The sequence below is a fragment of the Orbicella faveolata genome, unplaced genomic scaffold (assembly GCF_042242905.1).
Source record: "Orbicella faveolata isolate gen_17 unplaced genomic scaffold, um_ofav_v1 contig_1, whole genome shotgun sequence".
Taxonomy (NCBI): Eukaryota; Metazoa; Cnidaria; class Anthozoa; order Scleractinia; family Merulinidae; genus Orbicella; species Orbicella faveolata.
Window position 1 is genome coordinate 5,504,162 of NW_028301536.1, and position 22,010 is coordinate 5,526,171.

General features: G+C 39.2%; 3 protein-coding genes and 1 pseudogene across 3 annotated transcripts; 3 read left to right on the forward strand and 1 right to left on the reverse strand.

Moving 5' to 3' along the window:
• The first annotated feature begins 1,142 nt into the window (after positions 1–1,142).
• On the forward strand, positions 1,143–2,755 carry LOC110064682 (neuropeptide Y receptor type 2-like). Its single transcript, XM_020771773.2, has one exon. The coding sequence runs from the start codon at positions 1,350–1,352 to the stop codon at positions 2,331–2,333; it is 984 nt and encodes a 327-aa protein (XP_020627432.2). The 5' UTR covers positions 1,143–1,349; the 3' UTR covers positions 2,334–2,755.
• Positions 2,756–3,221: 466 nt separating this feature from the next.
• Positions 3,222–6,131, reverse strand: LOC110065096 (uncharacterized). The gene is made up of 2 exons (XM_020772197.2): positions 5,934–6,131; positions 3,222–4,682 (listed from the first exon to the last, which is right to left on the reverse strand). Exons 1-2 carry the CDS (start codon positions 5,977–5,979, stop codon positions 4,279–4,281), a joined length of 450 nt encoding a protein of 149 aa, XP_020627856.2. The 5' UTR covers positions 5,980–6,131; the 3' UTR covers positions 3,222–4,278.
• Positions 6,132–8,209: 2,078 nt separating this feature from the next.
• On the forward strand, positions 8,210–17,112 carry LOC149117818 (chymotrypsin-like elastase family member 1; annotated as a pseudogene).
• A 1,229-nt stretch (positions 17,113–18,341) lies between these two features.
• LOC110064091 (somatostatin receptor type 4-like) lies at positions 18,342–20,552 on the forward strand. Its single transcript, XM_089297365.1, has one exon. The coding sequence runs from the start codon at positions 18,595–18,597 to the stop codon at positions 19,711–19,713; it is 1,119 nt and encodes a 372-aa protein (XP_089153491.1). The 5' UTR covers positions 18,342–18,594; the 3' UTR covers positions 19,714–20,552.
• The last annotated feature ends 1,458 nt before the right edge of the window (positions 20,553–22,010 follow it).

Genomic DNA, 22,010 nt, shown 5'->3' on the forward strand with positions numbered 1-22,010 from the left:
TAGACGGCTGACGCGAGTCGAAACCAGGGGGGGACTCCTGCATGAAAAGGTCGGGGGTGCTCGTCGTCTTGGGTACAAATCAAGGATTCTGGTCTCACTTAGGGTGTTGATGACGAAACATCACCATTTTTAGCTGTCAAAGTATTCTTTAGGATGCACTCGAGGAAATAATCATAAAAGAAACGCTCTCATTTAACTTCTGTTTTCAGGCTTGATTTTCGCTGATCTCTAAAGTACGCGAGTCAGGTCTACAAGTGCGCGCGGGACACTTTCTTGAACAGTGGCTAGTGATCGTACCTATTCCGTTTTAAGTGGTATCTTTTAGGGGTCTAATGAAGCTCAAGCAACGTCCAACTCCCTTCGGAGTTAAATTCATATTTTCCGGCGAGCGTCCCTTGCCTTTTCATATGGGAGACCCCCCCCCCCCCACGTCCCCCCCGCCTGGGTTTCCAAATGTCTAACGGGAAGTGAAGGAGTGATGGAGTGAAATCGTTCCACCACTACAACTTGGAAAATAATATTTTTCAAGTTTAAAAAACAGATGCCAAATTTGATTTGACAAGATATCAACACTTGAGGGCAATAATTCGTAATTTGCTGCTATTCTGGGTTTCATTCTTATCGCTTTAAGAATAAATATGAATCCGACGACACCTAACCAATACTGTTTTAAAATGTTCCTTAGCAAAGCCCTATATACATACCTCTTATGCCACTGACATATTTAATTTATTCCAGCTTCACCTAGTCAGTTCAAATTGTACTTATATTTCAAAAAGAGAATCTGCATGAATTAGATGTTTTATCATTCTGCAGAACTGATAATAATTCTCCATTTTCTCTCTCATGGTCATTAGTTTAGGTTTTGTACCTATTTTGAAATTTCAGTTTCAAAATGACAGGAAACGCGAATAAGTCATATAATTAACTGACTATTTGGTCTCCCTCTGCTTTTAAGACAGGCTAGACTCATCATTTGAAACATTTGAACTTTGTAAATTGTAAAAAAAAAAATCTTACCTAATGAACAAAACGCATTCAATCGTGCACGTAAAATGACTAGCAATATTGGTGTGTGCGGAGTTTGAGTGCTTTAATTAACCGAACCACATCAACAGATTGACATATGATAATTTAATTTCTAGTTAAAATTTGAACCAATAGAATAAATGAATTTTCTCTGAAAACAAACGTGAAAAAAAGACGTAGCCAATGAGCCAGCGATATCGTCAAACGTTAAACTTAACGGGAATTCCAGTCTTTTTGCGACCATAAACGACTGCTCACAGTAACTGAAGGAACTGATAAAGGTGCGGTTTCGTCAATCTAACCATTGCAAGCAAATAAAAATGGCGAGTATTTCTGTCAGCACGACTCTTTATAACTCCCTGTCGCCTTTTAATGTGACATTGGTCGTTTTTTACTCGATCATCGTGGTTGTAGGCCTCACAGGGAACAGTTTAGTCATCACCATTGTGTGTAAAACAAGGTCCATGTTTACCCCAACGAACATCTTTCTGGCAAACGTTGCGGCGGCAGACATCATCTCACTGTTGTGGTGTCCAATACCTTTAGTGATTGGCCTTTCTGGCATACACGTTTCTGGAAAAACAGCGGACTACATTTGCAAATTTTTTACTGGATACTCGGTGACCTGTCTTACTGTTACGGTGACGTACCTAAGTTTGGTGGTTTTAGCGGTGGAGAGGTTTCATGCCATCGTCAAACCCTTTCACTCCACACTGACGTTCACGAACAACTATATGCGTTATGTTATCGGTTTGATCTGGATAACCGCAGTGGTACTTTCCTTGCCCGGGTTCCTTCTTAGCGAATACGATGAAAAGTTGGGAAGATGCCTGGATCCTTGGACTCTTGAGAAAGCAGGTTCACTCAAATGGCTTTATGTTATGTCATTGGTTGCGTCTCTCTCTTTCTCGGGTTGTTTGCTTTATTGCTATTTTCAGATACTGAAAGGAATATTCATTAACAGAACCGTTTGTTCAGCTGAAGCTGTATCTTCAAGGCAGTCGAATGCAAAGGAAAAGCGAAAACTGGCTTTAATTTCTTTTACTGTCACAGTTGCTTACCATTTGTGTTATCTGCCATTTTTGGTGTTTGAGCTCTACATAGCTTTTCAACCTTATCAGGCAATTTTGGACAACTACGAAGATTTGTACAAAGTTTATCGAGTCGTTGGGTTTGTTATGTACGTAAATTCATGTTTGAATCCGTTTTTTTATGGCTTTCAGAGCTCAAATTACCGAAAGAACTTTGTACGACTCTTTACTAGAAAAACAAAGTTAGATAACAACAGAATCTCGTCCAGGTAAAGCATTACCCTAAGGATGTTGTTTCTTCTCAAAAAAAGGAAAACAAGGCAATTTTATAGCACTGTGAACATCACTATTATGAAGTTCAAGTTAATTAAGGATTTCAATTTATAATTGATGTGTTTTAATATTTTTACCATGTCGCGGTTTGTGAAGCGTCATAAAGGAACTGTTAAATTAGTTCATTTCTCAGAACCTTTAGCACTGTCATATTTTCGGTAACTTTGTACTAAGTAGCTCAGATAAAGGTTTCCGTTTTTTTCGTTTTTTCTTTCTTTCTTTCTTTTTTTTTTTTTTGCTAAAGCGAATACATTTATAGAAAAACAATTTTCAGTAGCGTAGGGGAGAAAGTTGTAAATATATTTTTCTGCGTAACTGTTTATTCACTGTTCGCTGATTAAATGCAAATTTACGTTCTCTAATCTTATAAATTTTCTTTTTAAATGGATTCACAAATGTGTATGCTAAAGTTCAAACAACAGAAATTAACCTGGGCAAACGCATAACATATATTTTTCGTTTTAAAGAAAGATTTTTGAAATGAAAAATGAAGATGGATTCAGCTTTGCAATCAATAGATGTGCATGCAATTATAGGCCCGGAAACATTAAATGAAAATGCCAATTCACGGAGGCTCTGATCACGTTTTTTCTAATAAAGGCTAATTGAAGCCATTCCGCAATTAACTTGACTTTTCTGTGGTCGTAGCTTTTTATTCCTGTATTTATTAAGCGCGACTCATTAATAACTTAGTTCAGTACCGTTTCTCCACGGAAAGAATCGTGTCTTATTAGCGAGCGACGTAACATTTTCATGTTCACCATCATGAAACACTGCTACCCAATTTTTAGCCCACTAGAATGTTTTTTTTTTTTTTTTTTTTTCAAACAAAAGATTTTCAACTGATAAAATGAAGAGGTTGTAAAAAGACCGAAGGAACATCTGGCGAAACGGAAACAATTCATCACCCCTGAGGTATAACTCGAAATTTTCGGTCAGCATGCCATCCGGCTCTTAAAGCCAAATTTTCATAAGTGAACAAGGCAGTTAAGCCTCGTCTACACAAGCAATTTTCATGTTACAAATATATTCAGTTTGATCGTGAAGATGGCATAGCAAGTATTTTGTAGCAGTTCAAAGTCTAGTGCGCCAGTAATGACTTGTTCTCACAAGAGATACGCAGAATCAAGGCGAGGCTGCGTGGTCGCCCCCCAAAAATATGGCGCTTACGTACATTATTGCCACATTTTATATGAGTAATAAAAGTAATTGTTCGAGTAATTTTTTGAGTAATTTTTCTTATATGACAACTTGCAATAGAGCAATCTTAAAATTTATTTCACTGAACCGCATGAAGCCCAAGCTGAAGCAAATGGTGTTCGTTACGGCCGCTGAGAATTTAAAACGCTCATTATACTTAAAACATTTATGAGACATGAAGGACAGCAAAATTTTTACCTCAGTCCGCCCCCTTTGACGGAAGGGAGAAAATGCACCCGACTTCTTTTGTTGTTGTGTTACTAAATTTGTTTTTTACTTATATTCGCTGAGAAACGACTATACAAAATTTTCGCTGGATGTATTTATAGTCAAGATATTTCGAGATATAAGTGAAGAGAAACTTGTGATGGTTTCTGTTTTAGGGCAGGGTTGGAAAATACCATCAACGAATAAAGAGCTGAACACGCATACAATAGAGTGATTTTAAGCTCGATAGAATTACCAGGTTAGCGTTTTGAACGCGTGAACTCGATATTTTTATAAGCTTTATTACTAAAAAGATAACTTCGGCCAACTGAAAAAACCGTAGTTTTAACCAAGTTTTACAACTCTCTAATGTCAGTAAACGTTTCTTTTAGGTAACTCTTTTATATATATGTAAAAAAAAAAAAACAAAACAAAACAGCGGGCTCTAACAACAAAGCCCTCGATTCATAAGAAGTTGCTAAATCCAAGCTGTCATAAACAGCACCAGTAGTCCAGCCTGGATCATGATCAGACAAAGTGTGGATGGTGAAGAAAACGAAGCCGCTTTTCCTCCATAAGCTTTTTCCCATGAGCGAGTCATCCCAGCGTTGCAGAAATCCTCGTCTTTACAACATTTTGTCTCGCACCACGAGCTTTCCAATTGCCTCTCAAAAGTCTCTCTGCACTTCTCTTCTGGACACCAGCCTGGGTTGTAACAAGCCTTAATGAATTGATGCTCTTGCTGTCCATTCCGTTTGAACATTCGGTGAGACATATAACAGACTTTTGGAGGTTTGCACTCGTTTGTCTTGATAGCGTGTTTGTTGCAGTCCTTCCACGACAAGTTAGAAAAGCACTGAAGACAACGAAGACATGATGAATCTAAAAATATAAACAAGTTACAGGACTAATTCGGAGCGGATTCAATTCGTAATGATGCCATAATGTGTTTATTTTAAAATATCGGCTGCTAAGCAACCAATTACAGAATTGATCGTTATTTTAAAACAAATTTATTTCCATTTGTTTTCCACTTAATCCCAGCATTCGTCGCCGTTTTGTTTCGGTAAAGATAAACATCTTGGGACTTGGGAAGGAGGTTGCACTTCTCCGCGGCCAAAAAAGAGTGTGCAGAACGACACAAAGCTCAAACCCTACAAACTAGAGATATCACTTTCCCTCACCGACAAAAATATCGTGTGTTTGCTAAGGATGGCTAGATAACGCGTAATCTATAACTCAAAATTTCAATCGCGTCGCCTTTCTTTCAAAACAAGTTATGCAAACCCTTGACTGCATCTCGGTTTTGAATAATTGTCTAGAATTTTCCCAGCGCCCTCGTGAGGGCGAGATGAGGTGATGTAAACACGGAAGAGGTCCTCTATAGCTTTTTAAAAATATACAACGTTTTGCATCAGGGGAAATTCTACAGCTCGAATTGCATTCGACACGATGGGACTAAATTGGATGAATAAACACGAGCTGAAAACCGGGCGACGTTAAGTTTCCCTAAGCATTTCATTCCATTGTTGTGTCGATTGACAGTGCTAAGTGAACATCTGTTTTCACACGTGTTACTCGTTAATGTATTCAACAATCGACAAAAATAATCTGTTGGTTGGAGAAACTGCATGCCTTATAATTATTTAACCGTTTGTGGCACGCCCCGTGTTGTCACAATGTTACTTATTGCCTTTTTGTCTGGCAAATACGAAGTTTAGCACACAGAAAGAAAAAAAAAAAATATCATTGTCCAATCAAGAACGGAATTGCGGAATTAAACAAATCAGTGAAAATAACACTTACCTAGTTATTTATTTTACTGCGGGTTAATGCGATAGCGAAATTGCACTTAAGTTCAAACTCTAGATCTTAACTTGCTTGGCTTGAAACTCTAATGTATTCCCGTCTAACACGCGTTAAATAATTGAACTGCTCAGTTTTCTTGAAAAGCAATTGAGAGTTTTCTCTCGTTCATTTGCCTTACGCTCCCTGATCGATGAGATTCGAGCAAAACGCTCTTGCAGTTCTCAAACCATAAGTTTTGGCCACTGCAGTTAACGTTTGCCCCGACAGATAAATTTTTAACACCTCATAGCATAAAACTCAAATCTATGGACAAGTTTTTCTCACCTGAAGCAAGGCTAATTAATATCACAGACAGCAAAATACGATTCATGTTTGTTTAAATCCTTCTTACTCTACGACGGTAAATACTTCCGCCTTGATAGCCGATTTCGATGTCCGCACTGCAACAGGAAACAGCTTAAACTGAATATTGTGTGCAACGTATCGCTTTTTTAAATTAAACTGGCGTTAACATTTGACTCTATCTTAAACACCTGGTACTGCATTGTGATTGAAACGGCGTCCTTTTACAAGTGACGCCAAACCTAATAAACAGGAAGGTTATACAGAGTCTGAATAACGGGTCAACGGACATGTTTGGATTTCGGATTTATAAATAATCGATAACACACACCCTGAGGGATTCCCGAGTTCTGTAAATATACTGAATTAATGATTTTATTGACTTGTTGAAAAGGGGTGGGTGTTATATTGTGATAACAGCTTTTTGGGCCGCTTAAGTTGTTATCCTTGTTTACAGCAATCCAGAGGGAAACACGCTTGCAGCGACGGAGTTTGTCAGACTCCTAAAGGTTTCGGCTCCAACAGAACGTAACCAATACGGGATAGTGGTAATTTGAACTCACTTGCGCCCCGAAACACGCTTTGCCACATCACGTGTATCGGGGCTAGGGGCGCAAGGAGACAAAGTGTCACAAAGTGTTTCGGGGCGCAAGTGAGTTCAAAGCCAGTACGGAACTTGATATAGTGAACAGGTCATTTTGCAATTTATGTGCGTTGGCTGTTGGGCTGGCGTTACATATCTTCTCTACACAGTGCTGACGAGTCCCAAGAAGGACGAAACAGCTGTCCACTGTTACGATCCTGCTTTATCGGTTCTTGTCATGTTGGTGTCTCGAAACGTTTTTCACATAGTATCAGCCCTGCAGTCCATTGTTGTTGTTATATAGCATTTCGCCTTCCTTATGTTCATTTTTTTTTTTCATGGCTCACGCTTGCGACAGTGAGAATATATCTAAATATAGCACAGTCTTGAAACTTCTCAAGCACTATACGGCCTTCTTCATCGTTGAAAAAAAAAAAAAATTGCGCAAGATCCACAAAATTTGCACGTGTTTTATTTCGCGATTTTCAGGTGCGCATATTTCGCGAAACTTAAATTCTGCAATTTTGCGAAAATTTGGTATATTGAATCACTTTAACTTTGCGTTTTTGAGTAACACACATTTTATTTCCTTAGCGATGTGACTTTAACATTTCCTTGAATTTAGTAAACTGACTTTATCAAAGGTGCAATAACGTCAAAATTAACAAAAACACAATGGCGACACTATCCATGTCAACAGTAACATAATGTGTCACTTAATTTTGGCGTCATGTTATGTTCGCGACACGTCTTATTTTGGTCGCGTCGCTGATTTCGCGATTGTTTTTTTTAATCGCAAAATTCGCAAAATAAACGTGTCGCGAAAATTTTGTGTAATAAGGTATCTGTAGTTTAAGGCGCAACGAAATAGTTATTTTTACCTACTTCAATATCGACTTTTATCGGCGTAAAGGCCAGTCACCGCATTTACCACAGAGAGTTGAAGTAAAAGCTAGCGATCGCGGGACGACAAGCCTGGATGACATTTGAGAGAGAGAGAGAGAGAGGGAACAAGAATGACTGTAAAAATATGGAGACCAAAAATAAACATTAAGATAAAAAGTACAGTTACTCGAGTTTCACGCTTGAAGCGATCATCATTCTGTGCTTTTAGCGGCGGTTGAAACAAAATTTAAACTGAGTCATGGAGGGCGTGTGGAGCGATCTTGTTTCTGATGGACTAAGAGTACATGAATACTGCGTTGTCCTTTACAAAAGACATAGCGGTATTAGATAACCGCGATACAGGATACGAAGTTTATCTAGTGCTGATGGCATATCTTTTCACCCGTTCACGCTGTCATGTAATATTTTATTTATTATATGGATATAAAATCCAAATCTAAGACATCTCAGTTTTTTAGTTTTTAATAATTTTAAAAGCACCGAAAACTGTGATCACCTTCACTGGGGTCCGGACTGCAATCGAAAATAAATAGATTAATAGGAAAACCATTTTACCGAAACACAAAGAAAGGTACGTTTACTTCTAAGGAAGTTATTTTCTGTGTTAAAAAAACACTAAAATGACTATTTCTCGAAAAAGAAAATTGCATGAACTCTGTAGCAGTAGTTAAAACCTTGCTTCCACGCAGTTACACAAGAGACGAGGATTAATTTTTTTTTTTTTTTTTTTTGCGACCATTTGCTATGAACAGTCAAACCGGTTTATATAATGTATTTGTCAAATCCCTACGAATATGGTTGTATGGTTGCTTCAGTTTATGGCAATTTGTTGATCGATTTAGTCACGGAACTCGCTGACATGAGCGAACACAGTGTACTGTTTGCTCTGCTGGACAAAGTTACCATTCGAAGAGCCCCAACTGACAGCACCCTAGAGGACAAACTTCCTGGAGACCGAGTCCTTGCAGACGAATGGTCCTCCACTGTCACCATGGCAAACACGTTGCATATCACTGGGGTCCAGATCTCCGGCGCAAACCATTTGAGGGGTAATGTTCAATCTTCCCGCTACAGGTGACGCGGCAAGCTTCGCGAAGCATTCGGCATTGGAGACGAGCTGGAGCTGGAAATGTTGAAGTTTGTGGTAGGAGCCTCCTGGATGTTTCACCTTACCCCATCCTACAGGGGAAAAGGTACAAAACATCAGTCATTATACAGCCATCTTGACCTAACAAGCTTGGTTTAACACCCATTTATTATTTTAAGATTAAGGGAAGTTATCGAAGGATATATAGATGTTTTGCAGCTTTTGCTGTCATGATCTATGACTTAGGAGCCTACTGTTCCAGTTTACAATTTCATTTCTCCCTCTATCAGTTATTTTCCCCATCTCTTTCTCCTCTGTTAATTCATAAACATAGGGAGTTAAGGATAGCATTTACAGGAAGTTTTACGGGAAACGTCGCACGCATTGCGTGGTTTAAATGAAATCTCGAAGAAATATTTGAAATGAGGTATTAAACAATAACGAGCTAAGAAATACCGACGGGTGCCTTACTTTGGGTGACAGAGACGCAGAAACTACACTTGCTGTCTGACTGACAAATTTACAGAACACACATCCAATATTCTCTTTCACTGACACTATTTCATTTAATCATCCTGAAAAATCCTGGAGCGACTTCAGTTCCTAGGATACAAGGCCCTTTGCATGATCCAGTCACATGGTACAAAATCAGGCATGCTGATTCCAAACTAAAGGCAAGTCAAGCTGGGACAGGTACGAGTCTCTTTGTTTTGGAAGTCCCACTATTCAACTCGCGTCCCAGTATGGCTGATTGTCTACTATGTACGGTAAAAAGGGCTTATTGCGCTGTTTCTCGAAATTCATTGTCCGTAGAGTTCCAGTTCTCATTGGTTAATCGGAATACAGTGTGCTTACGGTGACGTCGCCTTGACGTCATCGACATACGTCATGATACTAAGCTACGCACGTGCCAAAAGACGTGCGCTTAGTTCATTCTACTTGCTCTCATACTGAATCAGTGGCGGTCACACAACGCTTCTCACAAGCACGTGACGATCTTCATAACGGCTGCAGGGTAATTTGAGTCTCACCTGATATAGAACATGAATAAAATAAAATATATAAATAAATATCTTAATTGACCACTCCCCTAATGGGGCTTTTCAGGGCCAATGAAAATAAACGATGAAACAAATAATGCAAATGAACATAACATGGTTAAAACTCCCAACTGGTAGGAGGCAGACCAGTTGGCTATTTACAAACGTGGCCGAGGAGTTGAACTAGAATCTACCAAGAAACAACTCTAGCTTAGAGGTCAGAGCGGAACTTGAAACCGCGACCTCCGGATTTCAAGTCCGGCGCCCTAACCACTCGACCACGCTGCCTCCACTTCATGTGCTGCTTTTGTCGACGCCTGCACCTCACAGAGGCAGACAGATGTTATTCACATGACTATTCAACAGTGCTGGACAGTCGAACTTGATCAAGGCAATGTCGTTGTTGATAAGCGATGGGTAATTATTCCGAGCATGCTTAATGGCTTTGGGCGCGTTGCGGACCTGTTCTGTGCCGTCGGCGTAAAAACGGTGCCATTCTCCCGCGCGGATGCGATAGTTGGTGACGTTCAGTTTGTCACTTATACAGTGCGCAGTCAATTTTCCTCGAAGGTTCGCGTTATCGAGAGAGGTGCAACCCTCTGGAACAGCACTTGCTCAATCGCATTCATGGAAAACAGGTTTGTTATTAGTGCATAACTTTTAATTATATACTAAATGAATTGTGCTCAATACACATATAGTGTAGAGCTGAGTATATGAGTAATAACGAAGAGGCAAGATTTGCTGTTACTCCGAGTTTCGTGCTTACGCACTCATCAGACAGTATTTAATGATAAGCATTCCTGACGACCGCGCGGAACGCATGGCTGAACGACAGGCTTTTATAACACTCAAAGACCATAAAGACAACTTCCAGAACAAACCTACATGTAGACTCATTAACCCTGCAAAAAGTGAGATTGGACGTATCAGTAAAGAAATCCTCGCGAACATTAACACGACTGTGAGACAGAAGACTGGCCTTAACCAATGGAAAAACTCATCATCCGTCATCAACTGGTTCTCCTCTATACAACACAAAGATCAACATACCTTCGCCGTATTTGACATTGAGAACTTCTACCCTTCCATTACTGAGAAACTTCTTACAGACGCAATCAACTTCGCCAAACAATTCACTTCCATTACGGACCGCGACATCGATATTATTATGCATTCAAGAAAATCCCTTCTCTTTGACAGTAACACCGCCTGGATCAAGAAAAACAACAGTTCTTTTGACGTTACTATGGGCAGCTTCGACGGAGCCGAAGTATGCGAGCTCGTAGGCTTATTCATTCTCGACGACCTGCGTAACATATACGGGATAGACAACATCGGGCTTTACAGAGACGACGGATTTGCCATCTTCAAAAACATCTCCGGACCTCAAGCAGACCGTACAAGGAAGGACATAACAAGACGCTTCAAGACATATGGACTTAACATTACCATACAGACTAACATGAAAATTGTTAACTACCTGGACGTCACCTTCGATCTTACAAAAGGTACCTACTGCCCCTACAGAAAGCCTAACGACGAGCCGCAGTACATCAACACAAAGTCTAACCACCCACCTAACATAATAAAGCAACTTCCAGCATCCATCAATCGCCGTATTTCCGCCAACTCATGCAACGAACACGAATTCAACAAGGCCAAACCAATCTACGAAACTGCTTTGAAAGCCAGCGGATACTCTGAAACACTAATTTACAACGAAGACAATCAACCAACACGCCCCCGACGCAACAGACAAAGAAACATTATATGGTACAACCCTCCATTTAGTAAAAACGTAAAGACAAACATCGGTAGAACATTCCTGAAGCTCATATCTAAGCACTTTCCGAACCAACATAAATACCACAGCCTCTTCAACAAAAACAACGTCAAAGTCAGCTACAGTTGCATGGACAACATGAAAACAGTAATCAACAAACACAACATGAAAATAACAAACGCCGACAACAACGCCAACGCAATCACCGGAGAGCAATGCAACTGCCGCAAAAAAGACCAATGCCCGCTAGACAACAAATGCCTGACTTCCAGTGTAATCTACAACGCACAAGTTACAACTAACAACACAACCAAGAACTACATTGGACTGACAGAAGGAACATTCAAACAGAGATTCTCGCAGCACAAATCCACATTTAAGCACAGAAAACACATCAACAGCACCGAGCTTTCTAAATACATCTGGCAACTACACGACAAAAAACAAGACTTCAACATCAAATGGTCAATTATTAGCCGTGCAAGACCCTACAACAACATTTCCAAACGATGCGACCTCTGCCTCACAGAAAAACTAATGATTATCAAACATAGCAACGACAATCTACTAAACAAAAGATCAGAACTTATTTCTAAATGCCGGCACGAGAACAAATTCTACTTGAAGAACGCTTGACACTTTCTTTATATTGTACTGCACCCACGCAGTTTATACTCGTCCCCGTAATTTCTGTCTTCACACCTATTGTTTTCCAGTATAACTATCACTTATTGTAATGCAACTAGTCCAGCAATTAGCCTATTGTTTAATACCGTGTATATATATCTAGTTGATAGGAATGCTTATCATTAAATACTGTCTGATGAGTGCGTAAGCACGAAACTCGGAGTAACAGCAAATCTTGCCTCTTCGTTATTACTCATATACTAAATGAATTGTAATGATCGATAAAATTAGCTTTAGTATAGATGTAAGTATCAGCATTCATTGTATTTGTAAATCCTGGTGAATGTTCACCGTGTATGAAGAAAGATTAACAAAGATTAAGGATTAAGTTGACTGTATCTTCATCTTCGTGTTTTGGGCGATAAGCCGGTAAAATCGCCGTGATTATACTTGTACTTACTCTTTCAATACAAATTTTTTGGGGCTTAAATAATTCGATTTAAAGTTAGCAGCTTCGCATACATGACCTTGGCATTGTTAATAGACCTTAACACTAACATCAAAAGCTACATTCCACCTCTACTCACAGATGTGTTGGATTTCTTTTAGATCGTAAAATTGAAAACTTTTCGCAACTGATTGTTTTATTTATTCAGGCTCTGGTTAAATCTCAGAACAAAACAACAGCTATGACAGAATGAATACAATACCAAAACTAAATACAATTTATAGAACATAATTTTTAATAGTGTTTTTAAATTCTCAGTGTTCATGGCGAAAAAGGTAATTTATTGAGCTAGAAAAACATCATGTAGTTTCGAAAACCATCTGGAAACTCTCATTCTGATTTGTTAAGTATTTATGATGTGGTATGTGCTGTCCTGAACCCCACTCCATATGCAACCTGCTAGAGAAAGTTCGTTTTTCTCACAGTAGCGAAAGTCTGTAACAAAGGCTGCATCAAGCTGCCTTCCTTAAACATCGAAATATTCCTAGCTGAAAACGTTTTTCTTTTTATATTTAGTTCAGCTTTCAACATCTTACTTCCTTAGCCCGAAATAAAATTATACAAAGCTTCTTCACGGACAGTGAATTCTCAATTACAGAAAAATCTATTTTAGAGCTGACACTTCATCAGGCACTTACCTGTCATGTTTACAGAATTTGATGCCTCCTGTTTGAGCACACCAGTATTCACACTTTGTTTTTCAAACCCTTTCTTGTCGCAGCTAAATTTTCTTGCGCCTCAGAATCTTGGCAAAACAGCGCTGTGTAGGCAGCTGATATCTTTGGCGCAATGCAATGAGCATAAAAGAAAACGCTTACCAAGTTTCGTCCTCTTTTAACATTGCAATTTGTGATTGTCTTAGTTAAAGTCCAAAAATAGTCTTTTACTAAGTAACCTCACAATGTGGTCGGCAATCTTAAGTTTGGTTGCGCTCTTTGCCATGACTTTGGGTGAGTGTGGAACGACCTCAACTTGCTGCTTTGTGAGATAAGATAAAATTTAACGCATAAGTTTGACCATAAAATAAAGTGCATAACCAACAACATTTTATTTCAGGGTGTACGGATTATCTCAATATAACTGCTATGTTTATGATCGCATGGGGATTTGCTACACGCCAAAACACTTCGATATCATGAAGAAATACTGCGAAAAAACCTGCAATTTCTGCAGTAAGTATGGTAAAAAGGCCGGTGGGGGTACTCCCTTATATGGGCTATAAATGTGCTGCCCCAAAGGGTATGGGTTTTAAGGCGTTTTGGTCATAAATAGGTTATCGTTTTCGTTCGACATTATTTTTATTTATTTATTAAAACCTTTATTTAAACACGATAGGGATTTAAGCTTTGCAGTTTGTGGGGCGCGGTCATGTATAAATAGATGAATGATAAGAAGACGCGTAGACACTGATTATAAAATAAGGCTCAAAAAATTAACCTACCCAAAAGTGCGAACGTAAAACAAAAATCTACAATGTTAGGTCCTATCGGTTCTAATTTCTTCTCAAATAGGGCAAGGTTTTTGCATTCTTGTCTTAAATTCGTTTTTTTTTTTTTTTTAGAAGAAGCCACGTTTTTCATCATTATTGATAAGACCATCAGAAGAAAACAGTGCTATAAAGTAAAAATATTGCACGGTTTTCCTGGACTTCCGTCTTAACTATCTGCTCACTTTATTGTTAGATATGACCGCTCCCGAACAACCTCCGATACCGGTGCAGCCTGGGAAGCCTCTGGGTGAGTGAGAACAATTTATTAAAGGAGCTACGACAAGGTTTGTGCATCTTGAAAAGTTTAGCTCAAATTTTTCAACTTCGTCGTTTGCAATCCGTGTCAATCTTCTCCATCTTTAACCATCCTTGTTCCTTGGTGGTTTATTTTTATCTGTTTGGTGTTTTTCTATCTTAGTAAACTATTATTCTCAGGGTTTTTTTGTACTTGGCCAAAATAACTCAAAATACCATGACTGAGCTCCTTTGAGTTTTCTTTACTAACGGTGACCCTAAGGTTTGAATTAACTGGCCGTTGTCGAAAGGTGGCCATTGCTGGAAGATAGGGCATAAATGAAACCAGGAGCACTGTAAAGTTTACGTGGACACGTAAAATAAATTTTTAAAAAAATCATGAAGATAAAAAGCTAATCTTAATTGGGAAAATTTTTCCAGAGAACACCTTTTACAACTTTCAAATGATGAATCCTACTTCCGAATCTTTGATATTCTTAGAATATTTTTGCTGTTCAAAAAAAAACAATAATAATAAAAAAGTAGTATCACGGTCATTTCCAGTTTTAATAATGGACCTTTCCAGCGATACGGCGGCAATTTTGAATTCTGTGATTCCAAATAGTTATTATGGGATGCTTAGGGGCAAATTAGTATGTATTTGTTCCCTAAGCATGCCATAATAGCTATATGGAACAATTCAATTCAAAATGGCCGTATTGCCAAAAAGGTCCACTCATGTTCCTATTTGGCTTACTATCACCATCTTGCTGTTTCTGACATTGAAATTCTCCTTACAATACTAATATAATGTTAGGCAGATAGGTAAGGAGAATTACGAAAATCATCAGCTAGGATCATAAGCCTTTGATTGTATAAACTCTCGCTATTTCATTTCCAGGAGAGTGTGGCAGATCTGCGGTTCCTCAGGGCCGTGTTATCGGGGGTACAGATGCACCACAGGGATCGTGGTCCTGGCAGGTTGACCTGTAACGCGGAGATGGCGATTCCAAGTTCTTTTGTGGCGGATCTCTTATCAGGCCAGATTGGATCCTCACGGCTGCGCACTGTATAAGTGACAAACTGAACGTCACCGACTATCGCATCCGCGCGGGAGACTGGCACCGTTTTTACGCCGACGGCACAGAACAGGTCCGCAACGCGCCCAAAGTCATTAAGCATGCTCGGAATAATTACCCATCGCTTATCAAAAACGACATTGTCTTGATCAAGCTCGACCGTCCAGTACTGTTGAATAGTCATGTGAACACCATCTGTCTTCCTCAGCGAGGTGCAGACGTCGACATAAGCAGCACATGTTATATATCAGGTGAGACTCAAGTTGTCCTGTAGTCGTTATGTATCTGTGGATCATATCGTCACGTGCTTGTGAAAGCGTTGTGTGACTACTTCTAATTTAGTAGTTGGTGTTTGTGTTTAACTGTTTCAGCGATTTGACGTCGATAATTCTTTGCCTGTTTTGAATGCTGGGCGTTTCGCTTCTGCTATTTTGGGATTTCAAATTTCTCGCGGACAGCCATGTTTAGTTCTGCAAAGTTTGATGGGAAGTTTATAACGTCATTTTGCGGTTGGACGTTTTTAAAATACAGCATTGCGTGAATCCAGAGATATAAAAGTGCTTCCAATCGTTTATAATTCATATTCCGATATCTACAGCTCTAACTAGAAATCCTCTTCTGAAGACTCCATTTGAGATCTCTGACCACGGAATGACGTCACATAACAATAAAGCAAACATGGAAACGCCCTTGTGATTTAAATTGAAAACCAAACGCTTAGTATTCGATCCACTTACGGAGATATCAACGTAAAACCCAGGAACAGGAGCAGAGCTTAAAATGCTTTTAAGCAAAGATTTCCTTTAAAATCAAACACTGTTCTGTAAATTCCTAAGTCAGACAGGAAGTGTAGTTCTCTTTGTTGTTGGGTACTTCGACTTCACCGTCACCCAGAGCAAGGCACCCTTCAATATTTCCTAGCTTGGTTTTTGTTTAATACCTTTTAATACCATTCTCCAAATATTTGAGGTTTCATGCAAACCAAAAATGCGTGCGACGTTTTCCATAAAACTTCCCGTAAATACTTAACTATGTTTATGAATTGAAAGAGAAGAAAAAGATGGGTAAAATAACTGATGGACGGAGAAATGAAGATGTAAACTGGACCATTGGGTTCCTAAGTCATAGATCATGACAGCAAAACAGGCTTTTATATCATTTTTTGGTATTTTACTCCTCACGGATATTTTTTCTTATCCCATATACATGCTCTGATAACTTCCCTGAATTTTAAATTTAATATGGGTTATTAACCAAACTTGTAAGGTCAATACGGCTCGATATTGGCTCATCTTCTGCAACTTTTCCCTTTTAGGGTGGGGTAAGGTGAAACATCCAGGAGGCTCCTACCACAAACTTCAACAGGCCCAGCTCCCGCTCGTCTCCAATGCCGAATGCTCCGCGAAGCTTGCTGTGTCACCTGTGGCGGGAAGATTAAACATTACCCGTCAAATGGTTCGCGCCGGAGATCTGGATCCCAGTGATATGCAAGGTGGCTACCATGGTGACAGTGGTGGACCATTTGTCTGCAAGGACTCGACATCCGGGAAGTTTGTCCTAGAGGGTGCGGTCAGTTGAGGCTCTTCGAATTGTAACTTTGTTCAGCAGAGCAAACAGTGCACAGTGTTCGCTCGTGTCAGCGAGTTTCGCGACTGGATTGATCAACAAATTGTCCTGAACTGAAGCAATCATACAACCGTATTCACAGGGATTTGACAAAATTAATACATTATATAGACCGGTTTGACTGTTGATAGCCGACGTTCCGCAAAGACAAATCGTCTCTTTTGAAACTGCATATTTTCTTGAGAATAAACGGATTAGAAGGCAGTGAGTGTAATATCTCTTATTCTCTTAACCGAAAGGTAATTCCCTTCATTACATCTCGATCCCAGCCTTCTAATAACACCCACCCCTCCCCGCCCCCCGCCTCAAAACGGGTTTTGTTTCCCAAATAGCTCTCAGTGTTACCATGGTGATCTTGATGATTCGGCAAACGTTCGCCGTTTAGCCGTTTACACAGCAAAGTAAGAGATAATATTTCTGTTTGCTACTAATAGGATTTTTTCCCTACTCTTGTGTTACTTGATTTTAAGATTAGAGCAAAAGAAAACAAAATCATGGCAATTTTCCCGGGTTTTGTTTTTCGGTGTTTTTTTTTTTTTTAAGTCATTCTTAAAGTCACCAATTTCTGCGATGTACGTAACTGATGCCAAATTACAAAACGTAATGACAACGAGAATGACAACCTCGCGACAATCGAATGGGGAAAAGAGAAAAACTATAAGAAAAGAGCGAGACCGCCTCAAGTAGACACCATTACGATGGTCGATTTAATGAAAGGAGCAAAAAAGTCAAGTGCAAAAAGGTTTTTTATCGTACATATAATTTCCGTGCAAATATTTGACGGTCCTTACATGCTGTAAGCTTTCCGATTTCCGGAGACTTTACCGGGTTAAGACAAAGTCGCGGGCAGACTTTCAAATTTCAGTTACAGTGCATGGTGTAAAGCTCATGTTTAAGTAACAAAAATAAACCCACAATATATTAACGCAAGCTTTGTAAAAATATGCTGGCAATCAAAAGTGCAACAAATGTCCCGACGAAGATTTATAGCATCCGATGGTTTTACACTCTTTTGGATTCACATATGGAATATAAAAATATTTGTTTAATCTACGCATAAAACAAAGTTTAAGAAGCGTTGTGGTAGAATACGTGGCATGCAAATTGAGGCTTTCAAGCGACACATAATTTACACATGTCTCTTCGTTTTCTTTTGTTTTTTTTTTCTATTATTTTCAGAGATGGCAGTCTGCTAAGTCTGCCCTTGGGACGCGGTACATCTCCGAGCGACAGGTCGAATCTCCTGAAGTGTCCTTGATTTGATTGACAACAGCATGGGTTATCCTAAGGAAGAAAAAAGAGTTTCTTGGAAAACACCATAAACTCTTTGTAGCCTAAATTGTATTTTCTTTTCTTTAATCAAAACAGAAAAATTTGCATCTTCTTCCGGGCCGAATATTCAGCTTTTGGTAAACACATGGAAAATTAAACAAATTGCTCTCCATGCCGAATGCAAAGTTTGGAATATCCCCCAGGTTGAAGATTATAAATCAATATTGCACTTCGTTAACTGATCGAAACGATAGCAATTCCTTTGAAACGTCGGTGTAACTGGAAGTCAACAAAACAAACAACAAAAAAACACACTGCGTCCTATTTAACAACGTACGTTCACCAATATCGTTTAATTGTTTCCGCTGCTAAATGTTATCCGCGTCGTATTGCTGAACACGTACATATGTACGTAAAATTAAGCCAAGGTTTCAGTCACGCAAGTCTCTCTTTCTTGTTGATTCGGCAGCGGTACTTTAAAAACATGGACGACTCGCGACGAGAAGCACAGCGTTCCGACAGGTCTGATACCGGCGATATTGCCTTGGCGGTCTTTTACGCCGTTGTGATATTAATCGGAATCTTTGGCAACTCGTTGGTCATTGCAGTGGTATGGAAAACGAAGACGATGCACTCGACGACGAACTACTTGCTAGTGAATTTGGCAACGAGCGATATTCTCGTCTTGTTATGGTGCCCTGGTACCTACAACTTTGCTGTCGTTGGCTCCTTCCCTGAAGGACAGTTGGGCGACTATTTGTGTAGGTTTTTCACTGGCGATCCTATGGACACGCTTTGTCTGGGTGTTACGATTTTCACGCTAACTGTGTTGGCTGTAGAGCGCCACCAAGCGCTTGTCACACCCATGACGGCAAAGTACACCCTCACCAAGAAAACTGTAATTTACGCCATCGCTGCAACATGGATTATCTCGATGCTGATAAGCGTCCCAGATTTCATTTTCACTCACGTCGACCGCACAACAGGGAAATGCGTGTCTCCACTTGGTCCAGAAGTGGATGTACGTAGCGGCAAAGCTACCTATGTTATCATAGCCATCAGTTTGTATATCTTCGTACCTCTCGTGATTATAACGTTCTGTTACTTTCAGATTCTACGGGGAATGTTCATAACTCGCACCATCTGCGCGGGACCAGCGAACGGAAATGCCGAGAAAAAAAAGCTCGCCATTCTTATAATTGCTGTGACGGTTGTGTTTTACATCCTGTTTCTACCTTTCGCAATATTTGTGCTACACGTTGCGTTGAGAAAACATTTTACTACAGAGCATGGAGAAAACCAAACTGAATTGACCGTGTTAAAAGTTCTAACTTTTCTGATCGTTGCGAACAGTTCTCTGAATCCTGTGCTTTACGCGTTTCAAAGCGAAAATTACCGGAAGGCTTTCAGGAGTTTGTTTTGTTCGGATAACTCTGTAGTTCAAATACAACGTTTTTCTCTGCGGGAGAAATCTCACACGAAGGTTCACCGTGTTAATATGGTGCAGCCTAATGAACGAGTATGATACTGAGTTGATGGAAACAAATGAGAATTTGTCAAACGTGTTCAGTAGTTTAATTTGGTCTAGCCTTTTCAGAATATAACTTTGAAATAGTAGCGCTTTTTTTCAACACGAAATGAACTTTCCTTCTAGAAAGTGCAAGTATAAAGCTATTCATGGCATTTATTTCATTCATATTGAGACTTTGTGACTCAACTCTTAATTAATTAAGTAGTGCTTCTGGTGGTAAAATAGAAAAATTGTCCATAATATTTAACATTTGAGGTTATGCCGCAGGTATCTTACAGTGGCAAATATGTGTAGCCAGTGCATTTGCTAGTGTCACTTCATCGTGCCATAAATCCGGTATTAAATACACTGAGATAAATGCCCTTAATCCGGTAGTCTGTACTGAGAAACTACATGTGTCGAATGAAAATACGACAGCCAATTTGGACGAGGCAAAGGCTAATTTGTTGAAGTGATTCGCTGTTGGGCCACTTGGAAAATTATTTATCGGACAGCTGTTCTATTGAAAAACAAAACGTCGCTATCTTTTATTTGAATACGTTGCGTGTTTTTAAATGTCAGAGAAACGCGATCAGGAAACGTCCAAAAAGCCTCCCGGATAATCGACAAAAGTGACAGCTCTTATAAAGCGAGTTTAGAGCGGCCATAAGTCCCTCTACCTGGATATCTTCAATTTTTTAAATACTTTAATTTCAGCGTCTTTTAGACATACGGTTATTGAATTGGCCGAGTTCCTCTTGAGTAAAACAACACGGAATTCCATACTTTCCCAGTCGCTCCACACGTTTAATTTTTTTTCTCAGATCACTTCTTTGGCAAAAAAAAAAAACAAAGCTGCTTTAAAATATCTATTAAACATTTTATGGCACGACAAAGGTGTTGAAAGCGGTCTTAATACTCGAACTAAATCAGCGGATGAGAGAAATATAACTGATGTTCTGGATAAAGCAAGAAAAAAAAAAAACAGAATTATGCTCTTATCGGAAATTAAATACACCTGCTGCTGTCACATATAAAGATCGTATAGCGTGTTATTTACATTGCGACGGTGAATGCCAAAACATTATACACTTTAAAGATGTTTTACGTACAGGTTTTGTGAGTCGGACAGTCTCTTGACTAGAGTCCAATTGAGCTTAAAAACAAGACGTCACTGGGCTAAATCAATGAATGTTAAACGCATTTAATTTGCACAATTTACACGGCTAGAAAAAAAAGAAGAGATTATCCCAGACTGATAAGTCTTACATAAGAAGTTTACCTGCAGCGCGTAAAAATAACAACTCCCATGACGTGGAATGAGTATTGTCCTCGTGACATTTACTTACAGTTCATGAAATATCTTAGGTCTGTTATATTGCCTATTATTATCAAACTGCTGCGAATGTCGGTCCAAATATCGCGCGAAGCGAGTACAAATATACAGCGATATTTTATAATTAGTTATTTGTACCGTAGAAAACGAACTTGGCAGGTCGGCACGCGCATGCAAACTGTCACACCCTCTCTTTCGCTGATGAATTTATCGACTACAGCAGTTGGCTAATAAACATCTTATCAGATGTTTTAGTGTGTAGTGTCGCTATATAATATTTTTACTCGTTGTTTGTATTTTGTCAGTTTATTTTTTTAAGGTGTGGAGGGGGGCTAAACGTTACTTTTTCCAAGTTTAAATTCATTTTATTCGCACGTATTTTAATTACACTAATTAAAATGTTTTTATAGTTAACAGCAGTTAAAAAAAATTACAGCAAGATTAAAAAAAAAAAAACAGGGAAAACACGCGCAGAAAGAAGTGTGTAGTGACCAAAAGAGCAGACGCTTTCGAGTTGGCCACAATTGGGGATAAAGGACTTTAGAGAAGGAGGTTTGAGAAACGGACGCGCAAAAGGCGTTTCCCTTTAGGGGGGTCGAGAAAATTGCTAAAATTGAGGTCTTCAGAAAGGGGATTTCCGGTATTCTGAGGCCAAATGGCCGAACCCCCGGAAACCCATCTAGATCCGCCCAGGCAATGAAATTACATCGGAAGACAACAAAATGTAAAAGAAGTGGAAATAAAGTAGCTATTACGAGTATTAACTGTATTCATGACTGGCTGCCAAGAAGAAACAGTGTATATTCTCTTTTGGAATTGATTGAAAGGAATTCATTTATAGTAGTTTCTCGATAATTTGTAAAAACTCGTATTCTTCGGCCATTTCAACTCGAACATGCAGAAATAATAAAACACTGCGGATATAAACATATGACAAAATAACGCATGTTGTAAAAAAACTTTGATTAATGACTTG

Bases quoted from the DNA above. Each gene is read 5' to 3' on its own strand.
- LOC110064682 (XM_020771773.2), top strand. From the start codon at position 1,350: ATGGCGAGTATTTCTGTCAGCACGACTCTTTATAACTCCCTGTCGCCT.
- LOC110065096 (XM_020772197.2), bottom strand. From the start codon at position 5,979: ATGAATCGTATTTTGCTGTCTGTGATATTAATTAGCCTTGCTTCAG. The intron at 4,683-5,933 runs GTGAGAAAAACT...TTATATTTTTAG, and splicing joins ATTAATTAGCCTTGCTTCAG to ATTCATCATGTCTTCGTTGT.
- LOC110064091 (XM_089297365.1), top strand. From the start codon at position 18,595: ATGTACGTAAAATTAAGCCAAGGTTTCAGTCACGCAAGTCTCTCTTTC.